Raw genomic sequence first — 16318 nt, forward strand, 5'->3', positions numbered from 1 at the left:
CATTAATTGATTTTCAATGCATTCCTATGGGAAACCGTGCATCGCAAGACGAAAAACTCGCAAGAAGAAAAAACTTGCGGAACGAATTAATTTTGTCTTGCGAGGCACCACTGTACTACTACTACTACTACTTCTTCTTCTTCTTCTTCTTCTTCTTCTTCTTCTTCTTCTTCTTCTTCTTCTTCTTCTTCCTTCTGCTGCTGCTGCTGCTGCTGCTGCTGCTGCTGCTGTAGAAGAATGCTGACACACAATTCCTGGCAAATTTTAAGTAGTTAAAAAAGTTGCAATTCATTGCTTTGCCTATTTCTGGTATTGGAAGCACAAAATACAAGCATTATGTTGAGATGGCGAGAAGGCTGCATTAGGCACACTTCATGTAAAAATACAGGTTAATAACCAACACTAGTCATATGCAGAGTAGACCATTGTAATCAATGAACCTCAGCAACTTACGTTCACAGATTTCAATAGGTCTGAGTATGACTTGTTTGGAAAGTTTTGGTTATAGAAAAGCATGTACAGTGGTACCTTGGGTTACAGACGCTTCAGGTTACAAACTCCGCTAACCCAGAAATAGTACCTCAGGTTAAGAACTTTGCTTCAGGATGAGAACCGAAATCGTGCGGTGGCAGCAGTGGGAGGCCCCATTAACCAAAGTGGTACCTCAGGTTAAGAACAGTTTCAGGTTAAGAACGGACCTCCAGAACGAATTAAGTTCTTAACCTGAGGTACCACTGTACATACTCAAAACGTTCTGTCAAATAAATGACTCAGTTGTTGAAACAACAAACCATCATTTGGTGCATACTCCACGGCCATTTTATATGCCACTTCAGTCAATCAGTGGCAGAATATTATGGGGTTGATCTGTGTCTTGGACTGACAAGACTCCAGGAGATGCTTTCTAACTCTAGCAGGAGAGTGCACTGTGTTGATATTGGTATGCTTTTCCTATTTTAAGACTTATCTGTTTAATCTGTGTAAGTTATTCAGTTCTGAAACCATGAATATTCTCTCTTGATGAAACATAGGTATTTACTTTTAATTTTTTGGAAAAACACTCTCTTCCTTAGTGCTTGTTTACTTATAATATTTATATCAGCTACCCAGTAACATGGAGGGGACGCGGGTGGCGCTGTGGGTAAAACCTCAGTGCCTAGGACTTGCCGATCGTATGGTCGGCGGTTCGAATCCCCATGGCGGGGTGAGCTCCCGTCTTTCGGTCCCAGCTCCTGTCCACCTAGCAGTTCGAAAGCACCCCTAAGTGCAAGTAGATACATAGGTACCGCTTTATAGCGGGAAGGAAAACGGCGTTTCCGTGTGCTGCGCTGGTGCCGGCTCGCCAGAGCAGCTTCGTCACGCTGGCCACGTGACCCGGAAGTGTCTCCGGACAGCGCTGGCCCCCGGCCTCTTAAGTGAGATGGGCGCACAACCCTAGAGTCGGACACGACTGGCCCATACGGGCAGGGGTACCTTTACCTTTTACCTTTACCTTTACCCAGTAACATAGTTCTCTGGGTGGCTTACATGCCTGAAACAAAATTCAACGTTAAAATGCAAATATTACAAAGAAAATAGCATACTAATTTATATTTAGAGAAAAACTTAAATATTAGGTCATGGTATAACTGAAAATATACAACATAGAAAGAAGGGATTAAAAGTCAAGATTTTAAGAACACAGATTTTAAAGGCTTTGGAGAATGAACTCTGAAAGATGACTCTGGGAGGCCATTCCATATCTACGGTGCTGCCACTGAGGCAGCTCTTCCTTTGCTAGACATCTGTTTCGTTTCACTTGGGGGCATCTCTGGTCCTCAGGATCTGAACAGCCAGGTAGGCATATGTGGGAGAGGGCATTATTTTCAGTTCATGTGAAGAAGCATCAATGAAAATGGGTTAAACCAGGGGTAGGCAACTAAGGCCCGGGGGCCAGATGCGGCCCAATCGCCTTCTTAGACGGTCCGGGAATCAGCGTGTTTTTACATGAGTAGAATGTGTCCTTTTATTCAAAATGCATCTCTGGGTTATTTGTGGGGCATAGGAACTCGTTCATTCCCCCCCCCCAAAAAAAAATAGTCCGGCCCACCACATGGTCTAAGGGTTCCCAGGGCTGAAAAAGGTTGCTGACCCCTAGGTTAAACTATCAAATTGCCCAACAACATGTGAAACAGAAACTAACAATTAAACTCCTCCAGCTCTGCTAGGCATACTCCAGCTTGCTGCCTGTTTTAGCCCAAGCAAACAGCCTTTCTCCAGCCTCCCACCATGCTTAAGCCTCATTTTAAAAATCATGCTGTTCTTACGCCTCTTTACTCGCTAAGGGTTGTTCGCAGTGCTACACTAGTGGGGTCCCACTGGAGCAGTGAGACAACCATTTCCTCTCCTCCCACTGCATGCCTCCAAAATCTTCCCCAACCATCTGCAGCTGATTTTGAGAGGGGACAAAAGAGGTGGAAGATGATTCTTTGTTGTGTGCACAGAAGTCCCTTGTGCCAGTGTATGTTGCATACGGCTCTACGTTTTTAGATCAGCTTCTTTCCTTATTCCTCTACTTACCTAACCCTTCTCCTTCTTCCTTGATCTTTTCTTACCTCTATGACTTATGCAGAAAAATCCCTGACTAAGACAGAAAATCAAAGAATAAATTTTAAGAAAAAAAGGAGCAAACAGCTTAAGACTGATAGGTTCCAAGGCTCACAAAAGATGCTTAATATGGGTCTCTTCGATTACCAGTCCCAATGGATCCATGAAAGGGCATGCCCAAAAGAAGAGGCCTTAGTTAATCTGGAGGCATATTCTAGATCAGATATGGACTTCTCACTTTTTGATGAGAGAGTCTGGAGCAGAGCTGCTATTTTAGCATGACTGCTGTGAAATCTGGTCCTTGGGGAGGTCTCCCAAGCCTTCTCTTACATATATTAAGGCTGTGTCTGTTGTTTTGTATTTTTAGTTACTGCTAGTGTGAGGTGGTGTTTTTTAAAACTGATTTTATTGTTTTTGTTACTGCAGTTGTGTAGTGCCTTGAGTGTAAATTTCACTAGAAAAACAAACGGATTTTTAAAGTACAGTGGTACCTCCGGTTGCGGACAGGATCCGTTCCCGAGGTCTGGCCGGATCCCAAGGTTTTCACAACTGGAGGACCGCTTCTGTGCATGTGCGCGCAGCAAAACCCGGTAAAATACTTCCAGGTTTGTCACTTTCTCATCCCAAAGTTTACGTAACCAGAGGGTTACATAAATGGAGGTACTACTGTACATGCAGTAACTACTGATGTTACCGTTGCAGGTCTTTTTAAAAAAAAAGAAATTTGAAAATACTGCAGCACAATTCTTCCTCCATAACCAAATGGTGTATAGTCAGCTAGTCTCTTAAAAGTTGAAGAAGGCCTCCCTCCTTTTCTGACTTCCTTTTCATCCATTGATTGTGATAGATTGCTTGATGGGCTCCCAATAGGTAATACAAAATGCAGGCCAGGAAATTGTAGTATGCTGTGCAATGTAAGTGCCAGGCAAAAACATTTCTCTTTCACCAGGCCTTTGGCTGATGAAACATTCTGTGGCTTTTAAAATGTGTTTGTGGGAGTAGGGTTATTGATCTGTTTTTGTTTTATTATGTATTTTGTGTTTTCATGCTGTGAACTGCCCTGTGATCTTTGGATGAAGGGCAGTATACAAATTTAATAAAAAATAAATTATTATATTAACTCAAGGCCTCTGATATAAGATCAACATTCCAGCTACATTCAGGTATTAATGAATTAACTCCACCACTTGTTTCCATGTTTCATTTTTACTGGCTTGATAAGATCCTTTACTCTCAGTGTGGAAGATGGTCAGTGCCTTAGCAAGGTTGTACCTTGGAATTTAGGAGGACTATGTTCTATGATGACTTTGATCTCTAAGTGAGGAAGAGAAAACTATTAATATATGCCATGTGGATTGGGAACAGTTGCATGCATATCCTTTTCTACAAGTTTGCATTGCAGATTGTCTAATTTCATTTGGCCAAGATCATTGCAGTTCATAATTATATATTGAGTTTTGCTTGTGCAATGTCCTCATTGCAGAATTCTTGCAGACCACATTTAAGACTTTGGTGTCAAACCATTCTTAAACTCTTAGATAAGATCTTACTACTAGAGAACCTTTTTTGACTTATTGTAGCCTGATATTTTCCGTTTATATATTTAACTTTAGTAAAAATGCATTCTGTTCTGTCTTAACAAATTATAATCCTGCTAAGTATTGTCACAATAATAAAATAATGCATACATTCTAAATAATATTTGTGCTGCACATAACATTGCTATCATAGGAATTCAGATTTAGAAAGCCAGTAGGCTTTCTCTTTGTTTCAAGCATAGTTGCCAGGATAAGGCAATCAGTTTTTGATTCACCTAAGTTAGATTTGAAGGTAGCTGATAGATGACAAAAAGAGCACCAGCAAATATTCCCATCTTTTCCTCTGGGGAAACAGCACCATAGCCAAGACATCAAAAGGCCAGTTCTTGTCACTGATGATTATTACATAGGGAAAGAAGGGATTTGCGAAGAGAGGAATAAGGGCACAGATCTTTGTAAGTGGCCACTTGCAATAGATAGGTGTGTATGTTACATGCTTTGTGCTGTGATGCCGGTGATGTTAGAATTAAAGGATTACCAGTGATGATAACCACAGCGTGTTCATTTAGCATTGTGTTCAAATGCCCCAATAGGCAGAAAATTCTGTGCTAGGTATCTTAGGGGACTGAAAGTAGGCATTTCATTTAAGACTTGATTGCTAGCTCAAATTTTGAACAAATTAGGAAATAAATTTACTATATTTGTTGCCTGTTTTAGACTATGTGGCAATTGATTTGAAATCTGCGATTTATCTGCGATAAATTGAGAAATACTTAAAGTAAAGCTGAGATTCATATTCAGGGAGGTTCCAAGAACATTCCTGTGCAGAGATAGAAAGCAACATTGCATTAGTAAAACTGCAGAAAAGTACTTACAAGATGATTTAATTGATTTTCATTATAATTTGGGTTTCTTGCCTTTTGGCTTTTAAAATATTAACTTTAATGATACAACCATTCTTCTTTCTTCCAAACAAAAAGAGGATTGAACAAATTGTGTGCACCATGTTCCTTGAAGAAAAGAGGGGGATTATACTGGATGCCATTCAACTAATTTTACTCAGAGTAGATCCATTGAAATCAATGAACATAACTAAGTTAGGCCATTAATTTCAGTGCATTTCCTCTGATTAAAACTTAGTTGAATGAGACCAGGATTTAACTTGGAGTTGTCATCTTCCTCCTGTAAACTGTTGACTTTGGTTGTTGCCGTTCTACTTATCAAAAAGACTGGAACTCAGTGGCATCCCCTAAACTTGGGAACACAGCAATAGGATGGCCACCTTGTACTAAATGTCCCTTTTGCTGTTCATGCTAATGTAAAAAGCGCTTCCCTTCAGAGGTGATGTACGAGGTTATAGATGCCTGTAGTCAATAGCTCTGATAGGTTTCTTTGTTTCTGGGTTGCCTCCTAGTAGCATGATACCTGTGCAACTTGGGGCCTGAGTACTTGAAGGACTTAACCTCTCCCATATATCTGCAAGGAAAGTCCTGTTGGTGGCGCTTTCAGTGGGTGAAGCCTGTGTAGCAGTGGAATGAAGCACAGTGGTGGCCCCTGGCTTTTGAACTTCCTCCTGATTGAGATTTGGTTACCTCTCACATTAGCAATGTTTAGGTATATTAAAAACATTTGTATTTCACTTTTCATTGCTAATTGCTCATTTTTAGTAGAATGCATTGGTTTTTTAAAAGATTATGGTTTTAATTATTATTTTTTAAAAAAATAATAATTATGCTTTAAAAAGTTGTAAGTAATCCTGAGGCAGGAGGAAGGCTGGGTATGAGAAAACAATTTTTAAAATAAATTGTATCATTAATCTTTCAGTGCTTATATAGAATACAAACTGATTTAGGACTGTATCAGATTTGTTCCATCTTTATCCTTAGCTTAGAACATTGCATTAGAATATATGTTGGAAATAACAAGCTTCACAAGATTTCCACATGCAAAATATACTTCCTGTTGGAGTATCCTTCATTTTGAGCTATTATGAGTTGTGCTTGCTAATGACAGGCATGTTATATCCACTCTGATGGTACTTAAAATGCATAACATGTATTGCAGAAAGCAGTGGTTGCTATAGCAACTTCCTAGTAGGTCACAGGCAATGTTGTGTATATATGATCTGGCTGTTAATGCACACTAATATGCCTGATGGAGAGAGAAGAAATATAGAAGCCAGGAATGAGAGTGATGAAACCTCATTGAATCCACATTGGAAATTACTGTAATTTCAACAGCGATGGTAAATTGATCTATGGAATGTGGTATGTTAGTAGAATTGCTGATGCTTAAATACAGAACCAAGATTTTCTAGAGTCTCCCCTGCAAAAAAATAAATAAAAATTAAAGCTATTGGAAATGAAAGGATAGTATGCACTTTATGTGTATCTGGTCATTTATTTTTTGGCTTTTTGTTCTTAGTGGTTCAATTTTCTTTTTATCTTAGTTTGCTCAGCTTGTACATTGAGTTGAAGCTATTCTTTTTGCTTGACCCCTGAAGATCAAAGTACACTGATTCAGTGCGTGAGATGCTATGATGTTGCATTTTAAAAATTGAATCTGGGCCACTGAATGCAGAAAACTGCATGATTGAGCACTTGATATATAGAGCAGTTGGTGTCCTGGAACCATGGCATCTATTTGTTTCATAAGCTAGATATTAAAGCAGGGTTATAAATAAGAATGAACCTTCTAAGGCTGGCTGCAGAGAAAATGAAGCTTCTTCCTCTGTAGCCAACATAGAAATACTGGTCTGATTTGCAGAAAAGCTGTGGTTTGTTTAAACCATAGTTAACCATGAGTTCTCCAACAGATGGTCAAACAAATCATAGTTCATTTCTCCAAAGTTTTGTTTTGTTTTCTAATTGCTCTTGCCTCATGCATTTGTTGGTGGTGAGCACCTGGGGTAGGACTATGGTTAGGGAAGGGTGATAGATTTATATGTAATATCAAGTCATACTTAAACCAAAGTTCATAAGTCAGCAACAAAACATGCCTTAAGATTGTGATTTGTTGGCAGTAAACAAAGCATAGTTAAGGTGTTGGACAGGGTTCACACATAGCACTTAGTCATAAGTGTTCAATGTAAACTAGGCCATATGTCTCATATTTATTTTTTAAAGTGACTTTTTACTCTACTGGTTGATAGAAGAAGAATGGATCACACCCACTCTCCTCTGCCAGTTTGCTTACCCACTGTCTTGGAATTCCATACGCCCACTTGCATATGCTAGTCCCCTGTATGTAGTTGCTGGGTGAATTGCTAAATGCAATGATTTATTAAGATAACTTTGGCATAGGCACCAAGTAAAGGGCAGCAATATTTTCTTCTGAGAACTCTATTGGACTGCAGTCATTGGTATGACTTGATCTTCCATTCTAAATTTAGAGCTCTTGGTTAAGGTGCATAATGCTAACTTTGTGATGAAATACTTTCATCAAGGGTTTTTCTGCAGTAGTATTACATCTGAAACCAACAAATAGTAATTATTTACTGTCCTCTGGTCGTTGAGAGGGGTAGCTTACCATGGAGGAGCAAAGCTCCTGTGATATTGCCATTATTTTCAAAAGCTGGATGTGTTGCAAATTTAAAGTTTTAGCTTTCTGGATGTGGCTTTTACATTTTTTTTCTTCATTTGGGCATGTTTGAATGGTTAGCTAAATTGTTACATTAATTTTAATGAATAAATACTATCTGTAGTTTAGAAGGAAACAAAAATACAGCAACATTCAATAAAATTTCCTAAGATGAAAACAACACACAATTGTAAATCATAAACAAAGTAGAGCAGTTTACAAAACAAAGAATTAAAAATTAAGAGAATCCAGAAAAACCTAGGTTTTTTACTGATGTTTAAAAGTCATCACCATCTCCCCCACGTAACTTAACTGAGGTAGGGTGTTCCCACTGAAAAGGTCTCCTTCATGGTTTCCCCAGGTGACAATCCATTAGTTGTGAAACAAACAATGTGTCTCATCAGAAGTTCTTAAAAGATCAGCTTCTACTGTATCAGGAGAGGGCTCTGCTTAGGTATCCTGGTCCCAAGTTATTTAGGCCTTTAAATGTCAACAAAAAAACCTTAAACTTGGCTTGACATTACATAGACATCCAGTGCAGATATTTCATCAGTTGTAATATGTATACTGCCGGCTGTACCTCTTAAGAACTCTAGCAGCCACACTTTGCACTAGCTGTGGCTTCTGAAGCAGGTGCATTGCGGTTTTCTAATAATGAGCTTACCACTGTATGCACCACTGTGGAAGGGTTATCCCAGTCCAGAAACAGCCATAGTTAGAGCACCAACTGAAATTGGTAATGGGTGCTTTGAACCATGTGATGTCACCTGGGCCTTTGACAACAATGGATCCAGGAGCACCTGCTTTTTCAGAGGGAGTGTACAACTATCTAGAGTTGTTACACTATCCAGTTCTTGGGCCTCGGAATCAATATTTATTTATTAGCCCCACCTAATGCATGACTGCATACAGGCACTGGTTTAGGACTTACTTCGCCAAACCTTTATTAGGCATTACAAACACAAGCCATCATAAAACATCCATATATGAAATTTTAAAATAGATACAAATAAACAGCCATGTAAACATATGTAATAATGAGGATTTTCTTTGGAGTTTCTTACAGCTAAATAGTGCCATTCACCACTCTGAGAGATACAATTGATAAAAACTTAGTCACCCTTGCAGTTACTTCCGGGTTAATGTCAGACAGATAGCATCTGATACTTTCATTGTGTCGCGATGTTAGACTACCCAAAAAGGAGGATAGCATAGCTGGTTGCACAGTGGGCAGTAGAAAATAATGTTATACTATGTCTGGCATATTTAAGAAAATCTGCAATGTCTATCGTTTCTGAGGATGTTTAAATATCTGCCCTTGACAAAAGCTGAGGGGAAAATATTCAGATGAGTGAACATAAAGGGTCTGCATTCGAATGGAATTATTAATTTTGAAATAGGTGCCCCTGCAGCCCCAAACTCCGAGCCTCCTCTAGTATTTGCAGCTCTGGAAAAGGCAATTCCCTTCTTCTCCGGTGTGCTTCAGCGCCATATATCAAAAGATGTATGCACACTAATCTTCCGGCATAACACAGCAAGAAGCGTGAGACATCATAGAGCTAATCTATGTATTTATTTTATGTATTTATTTAAACACTATGTACCGTCAAAGGAATCATGGCGTCCTCTCTCTCCAGCTCCGAGAGGGAAAATAGGACAAGTAAAAGCAAAAGTACAGTAGTACATACAGCGGAAGAGATAAGACTGTCCTCCATTCCCACACTCTTCCAAGTCAGGCATGTGATTTACACCAATCACATCTGCAGCATTGGAGGCGTGAAATACTAACAAGGATCTCTGGTCAATGATGGCAAAAGCTGCTAAGAGATTTAGGAGAATTAACAGGGTCACACTACTCCGATCCCCCTTCTGAAGGAGGTCATCCATCAGGGTGATAAAGGCTGATTCTGTCCCCAAACCAGGCCTGAACTCAGACTGGTAAACATAATCAGTTTCATCCAAGACTGTTTGATGTATGGTGTATAGATCCATTCTTATATTGTGGAGGTTAAATTATTGTGCTAAGGTCAAAAATAAATATAACAGCCACGTCATTTTGAATATCTGGAGGGGGCATCAAATATTGCTGTTGGACCACCCTATTATAAAGTATTTGATACAATACTGCATGGGAATTCATGGAACTAGAGGGGAAAGAGCATTAATGCAAGCATTGCAAGGTGGAAGAAAGGCAAAAAAGAATTGCAGAAATGAAAGAAAACAATAGTTTTGCTACAATGCAAACAGTGCTTTTGGGGAAACCTTAAGGAATTGTACTACTTCTGGCAAGCTAATTAAGTTTGTGGTTGATTGTGGTTATTGAATGGTGATTTAAAAGTATATGTCACTAGGCTAAGCATTCTTTCCACTTGCCTCTAAATAATTCCCACCCGCCCACCCCCCATAGGCCATATCAGAAGTTTGAACCGTGCAGTGTCCAAATTATCTTGGTGAAGTGCTGTGGCCTGGTTATCATACTATAATAAACCATAGTTTGTCTTAAACCAATGGTTTAATTGTGAATGTGTCTCTCCCTGATGTGTGGCTCCCCATGTAGTGCCAGCATGGATCAAACAGGCCATAATGTTTCTTGTTGTATTATTCAAACCCAGATCATGGTTTGTTTCAAACAAACCACAAACAGTAAGCCAGAAATAAAGGTTTGCTGTTGGTTTACTTTTGGCGTACCATTCGAGGTTTGGTTGAAACAAACAAGCTACAGTTCAAGTTCAGTTAACATGACAAGCAGTGTTAGAAACTGGAATAGAAAAGCTAGAAGCCAAATGGCTTTTGGGACCTGGGTTGTGGGCACCAAACAGAATGTCTAGTCGCCCCTTTGGGGGGCAAGTGGGCCGGCAACACTATTTATTTACCGTATTTTTCGTCCCATAGGACGCTCCGCCCCATAGGACGCACCTAGTTTTTTGGGGGGGAAATAAAGGGAAATTCCCCCCCCTTTATTTACCCCCCAAAAGCAGGTCGGGGAAACCGAACCAGGTCGAGGAACAGCGGGATGGCGGTGCTGCGCCTCCCTGCTGTCCCCCGAGCTTGTGGGGCTGGCCGATGTCTGCCAGCAAGGGGTGCTCTGCTTCAGGGCGCCCCGCCCACCGGGCAGCAGGCTGCTATCCGCAGCGTGCGGAGCCCTGCGGGGAACTCCTGCAGGGCTCCCCACGCTGCGGATGTCTGCCCGGCGTGCGGGGCGCTCTGCTTCAGGGTGCCCCGCCCGCCGGGCAGCAGGCTGCTATCCGCAGCGTGGGGAGCCCTGCGGGGAACTCCTGCAGGGCTCCCCACGCTGCGGGTGTCTGCCCGGCGTGCGGGGTGCTCTGCTTCAGGACGCCCCGCCCGCCGGGCAGCAGGCTGCTATCCGCAGCGTGGGGAGCCCTGTGGGACCTCCCGCAGGGCTGCCTAGGCTGCGGATGTGTTCCCGAAGCGCCGGGCGCTCTGCTTTCTGCGCGCCCGGTGCTCCGGGAAGCAGGCTGCTATCCGCAGCCTAGACAGCCCTGCGGGAACTCCCGCAGGGCTGCCTAGGCTGTGGATGTCTTCCTGAAGCCTGGAGAGCGAGAGGGGTTGGTGCGCACCGACCCCTCTCGCTCTCCAAGCTTCAGCGAAAGCCTGCATTCGCCCCATAGGACGCAGCCAGATTTCCCCTTCATTTTTGGAGGGGAAAAAGTGTGTCCTATAGGGCGAAAAATATGGTATTATTTTGATAAGCATGAACTAATACGCAATTCACACAAGTGGCACATTGTTAATATAACATTTTTAGCAGAAATTGTCAATACATGTTTAATTTGGTGTTTACAATAAAAATATTGGTACCGTACCTCAGTTTTCAAAACACTCCCCTCTTTATTGTTAAACTCCTTAACACATTGCTTATCCTTAACATATGTGCATACATTTCAGTAATCCTTGAATGTCAGCCAGGTGCAAAAAATGGCACCCAGACTTTTTGAGGTGCTTGCAAATGGAGAATATTAGCAAAAGGCACCTGGTGCCCTGCGAATTTTGAACCCTAGTGACAAACCATACTATGGTTTATTAGAACTGTACGGCCACCCTGCAGCAGGGAGAGGAGCCATGCAAGTTGCATGGCGAGGGATGGGGGGTTCACAAAAGACACATGGCTTAAGACAAACTGTGGTTTATCATATGCAAACCAGCCATATATACAGTAGTTCATTTCAACACCTAAAAGCAGTACTATTTTTACAGGCCTTTTTAATTTCTGATATGCTGTGTTTTTATGTGATTGTTTAACTCTCTGGAACTTTCGGCCTTGTATTTCTACTTTTTGCAGTTTTTAAACTATTTCTTTTATTTAAAATTATTGTTTTAAGTGTGCTTTAGATTTTTATTTATTTGGATTTGTAAACTGTTACCTTTTTATATGTCATCCAGTTAACAATTGATAATGGACATTTCATATATAAAATGAACAATTGAATATGCATTTTTCACATGAGGTTATGATTAAGATGCTGTGAAATGCTTCCCATTGTATTTGTGCATTCGGAACGCTAAATATTAAATTGGCCAGAGCTAGAAAAACATGTATAATTCTGATTGAGAAATCCACCCATTTTTTGTACATTCACAGTGTGGAAGATCCTCTACCTCACATTTGGAAAATACACATGACTTTGATCGAGAGAGTCTTCTCCCTACCCTCTACCCTTTGGTTTATTGAATCTACAGTTTCATTTCAGAATTATGGTTCTTAACTACCTTTTTTATTTAATAGGCTGGATTTGGAGATTTCTTGAAAATAATTACGAGATTGGCTGATAAAGACGTCACCACAAGATACTCGTTGGGTTTTAAAACATAGTGGCCTACATCATGATTACTTCAGAGTTACCAGTCTTACAGTGAGTAGTTCATTTTCTTTCTTTCTTTCTTTTAAAAAATCAACAGCCAAATATTCAAAGTGCATTGCTTACCTTGTATGGTAATTGAAGTACTTACTGTGTGTTTGGTATCTGATGACACACAGCTCTACTTCTCCATAATAATATTGAGTGGGCTGGGTGAGGGCCAATGAACTGAACTTCAGCCCTAGGAAGACGGAGGCACTTTGGGTTGATAGTACTTGCGTCCACAAGATGGGCCAGCTACCTGTTCTGGATGGGGTTAGAGATCCTCTGAAAAAACAGGTTTGGAGGGTGGCCCTGGATCCATCTTTTTCACTGGAAGCTCAGGTGATCTCTGGTTGGAGTGCCTTTTACAGTTGGGATGTCAGCTGCTGCTGTTCTTGGTTAGGGATAGTCTGGCCACAGTGATCAATGCATTTGTAACCTAAAGACTTGATTATTGCTATGTGATCTATGTGAGGGTACCCTTGGGCCTGGGTCAGAGTCTCCAGCTAGTACAAAATGCTTTTGCTAGACTGTTGAGAAGGCAGACTATCACCAGCAGATAACTCCAGTGCTCAAAAGTCTGCACTGGCTGATTAAAAGGTATAAAAAAGAGGTAAGGCTGCCTATACGCTGTTGGGCCAGGTTGAAGGTCCTTGTGTTAATTTACAAGGCTCTTAACAATTTGAGTCCACCTCAAGGACTACCTGATCCTTTATATCTTTGAATGATCACCGAGGTTTTCATGGAAGTCACTGTTAGTAGTCCTCTATCGCTTGGATGCATGGCTCGTGTTCACCAGGAGCTGTATATTTAGCATTGTGGGCCCAAGTTTATGGAATTCCTTTTCAGTTGAGGTCAGACAGGTCCCCTCCCTACTGAACTTTCCAGTACCTACTGAAGACTATTCCAGCAGGCATTTTAATAGATGTTAGATTTTATAGTTTTAAATGATTTTTATTTTTTGTATTTTTGTAAACTGAAGTGAAGTGGTTATATATATTGTTTAAATAAATAAAATAAATAAACTGAGTGAGGTTTCTGAGAAATAGTAACCTTGGGTATGGTGCTTGTACAAAGGACCAAGAGTTTCAACTACCAAAATCCCCACTTGTGTACTGTAAAATTTTTTAGGCAGGAGGCCATGTATTGTTATCTGTGAGATGGTCTTCCGGGACAGGGTTTATATAATGTGTTTGATGTGCTGCAATTGGCCGTAAAGTTGATTGGAATCCTGCTCTGTTGGGGTGGGGAAGCAGGAGTTTTTGACTTTTCATGGATTTCAGTGGGACTCTTTGTCTTTTACCCTTTCTGCCACTGTATCTTTCTTTTATATGATAGCTAACATTAGGGAATTCAGTCTGAGCCATACCTACACGACCCTTGGGAAAATAGAAAAGCATACAGAACAATTGCATCTTATACACACTTAATTTGTGTAATTTCACCAATATGCAGTTGAAGGCAGACTGGTTTAAATTGTGCACGTTAAATCTAAGCAAGGCAGAGAGCTTAAAAACTCTTTATGCACTGGGTCTGCTTGGGTTACCAGGCACATGAAGAGCTTTTAAACTCTTTGCCTTACTTGGGGGGCAAGGCCCACTTGACATGCCAGTTTTAGCATGCTTGTGTGAGTTTCTGCAAAATCTTGCATGTGCATCTCTGGCCTCCCAGAACCTGCGTGCTGGGTGGGCATAGCCCTGAAAGCAAGTCAGAGAGCTCAAAAGCTCTTTTTTGTGTGGGAAAACCCATGTTGACCTGACACGAAAAGAGTTTTTAGGCTCTCTGCCTTGATTGCTGGGCAAGGCCCACTCAGCACACAGTACAGCTGCTAGCTGCCATGTGGCTGCAAAGATTTGGATATGCACAATTTTTGTGTATGTGTGGAACCCTTGGAACTGAACCTCCACGTAAAATGTGATTGTAATGTATAGAGAAAGTTTGAAAATAAACTCATCAGCTTTGTAATAAACAAAATTTCATTATCTGAAGCAGATGATGCTGAAGTCTATTGCCTTGTAGAGCTAGAAAAAACTTGCATATGTTTTTAAAGGTTCAGAAAAATAAACATTTTTCAGATGTAATTAGGAAGTGAAAATACATTTGGATATTAGTTATACACAGTTTGCTGTCAGTCCCAGGGACATCAATAGGAATTGCAGCTTCCTCCTGTGCATGTTAATATAAAAGCTATGATTCCATTGCAGGGGGTTGGACTAGATGACCCTTTTGGGTACCTTCCAACTCTACAATTTTATGATTACCGGTATATGAAATGTCCTAATAGCAGTATCCCCTTGGGTGAGAAACAGAGGAAGTGACTGCAGTGAAATCCTGCTTGTTCTCCTTGATCTCTCCACAACTTTTGTTATTGTTGACCAAGGTATCTTCCTAGAGTGGCTGAAGGAAGTGAGGTTGGGGGCACTGTATTACAGTGATACCATTCCCAGCTTTAAGGCCATTACAGTGGTGCCCCACAAGACGAATGCCTCGCAAGACGGAAAACCCGCTAGACGAAAGGGTTTTCCGTTTTGGAGGTGCTTCGCAAAACGAATCTCCTATGGGCTTGCTTCGCAAGACGACAATGTCTTACGAGTTCCTGCTGGTTTCCCCCCCCCCTTTTTCTAAGCCGCTAAGCCGCTTATCAGCTGATCCGATCAGCAGATAAGCCGCTAAAAGCCGCTAATCCGCTAATCCGTCAATGGGCTTGCTTCGCAGGACGAAAAAACCGCTAGACGAAGAGAATCACAGAACAGATTCTTTTCGTCTTGCGAGGCACCACTGTATTAGAATGTGCCGGATGGGGGGCACGAGTATTGTTTGGTGCCCTGGGAGTTGGTACCCTGCAGAATGCCCCAGAACATTTTGTCCCCCATGCTATTTAACAATGATGATAAAACTTGTAATATTTAATACATGGCATCCAGAGTTTTCAAATTTGTTTCGTTGATCTACCGTCAGATAAATGAACAAATTTTGATACTTAACCATTGAGGCTATATATCACAATTTATTAATCTGTTCTTTTAATGTAGGGGCTCTAGATAGTCTTCATTTCAAGAATGACTTGCCATATGGAGCTGCTGTTTAAGTAGCACGAAGTGCAAAGGTCTCTCTAGGAGCATGTTAATCAGGTTTTGGACATTTGGGATTCTGACCATAACATTTTAAAATCTCAAACAACTATAATGAACAAATTTTTCTGGCTTAACAGCAAATTTACCAGTGTTTAATGCTTAATTTCTGAACCTAGTAGGGGTTACTTTTTTCTAGAATCTTATGCTTCTTTTTACCTGGGTTACTGGTGTTTAATTCATCTTTTTATTATTTGTAAGCCACTTTGATTATTTTTATTGCAAGGCCAAATAGAAATACGAAAAAGGAATAAATATATCCTTAATCCAAAGTGCCTGTTGATGGGTAGTGGTTGCTCAATATTGTGAGGGAACTTTACTCAGATATTGATTCTGAGACCTTTATTTTTTGAGGTCAGAGCTGTTTCCATTCCCCGCAGTTCAGTTTCTGCCAAATAGTTAGGCTATTTGTCTTGCTGTCTACTATTTAACAAAGCTTAGAAAACTGTTATGTAACTTATGCAAGCTATATTCATTTCAATGTAAAGGAAACCCTCAAAACAGTGTTTAAAAAGTCCCATTAATTATGCTTCCTGACCACAGACAAACATGAACTGCAGCAATTTCTACTTCCTTTTCTATTGGAAATATCCAACATGAATAATTAGAGACAAAGAGTAGGCAC

The 16318-nt window shown here is 40.7% G+C and overlaps 1 protein-coding gene across 4 annotated transcripts in view; it reads left to right on the plus strand.

The window, feature by feature from the left end:
- STAG1 (STAG1 cohesin complex component) overlaps window positions 1-16318 on the plus strand; it is a 102264-nt gene that overhangs the window by 22886 nt on the left and 63060 nt on the right. For 3 of the 4 annotated variants that reach the window (XM_083506335.1, XM_083506334.1, XM_083506337.1), the window contains exon 2: window positions 12448-12574. In XM_083506335.1, the coding sequence (XP_083362461.1) occupies window positions 12546-12574 (29 nt within the window). In that variant the 5' untranslated portion in view covers window positions 12448-12545. Of the gene's footprint in view, window positions 1-5538; window positions 5739-12447; window positions 12575-16318 lie in introns of all 4 variants that reach the window. The other variant, XM_083506336.1, reaches the window with a different exon arrangement.

The sequence above is a fragment of the Podarcis liolepis genome, assembly GCF_965112155.1.
Source record: "Podarcis liolepis genome assembly, chromosome: 5".
NCBI lineage: Eukaryota > Metazoa > Chordata > Lepidosauria > Squamata > Lacertidae > Podarcis > Podarcis liolepis.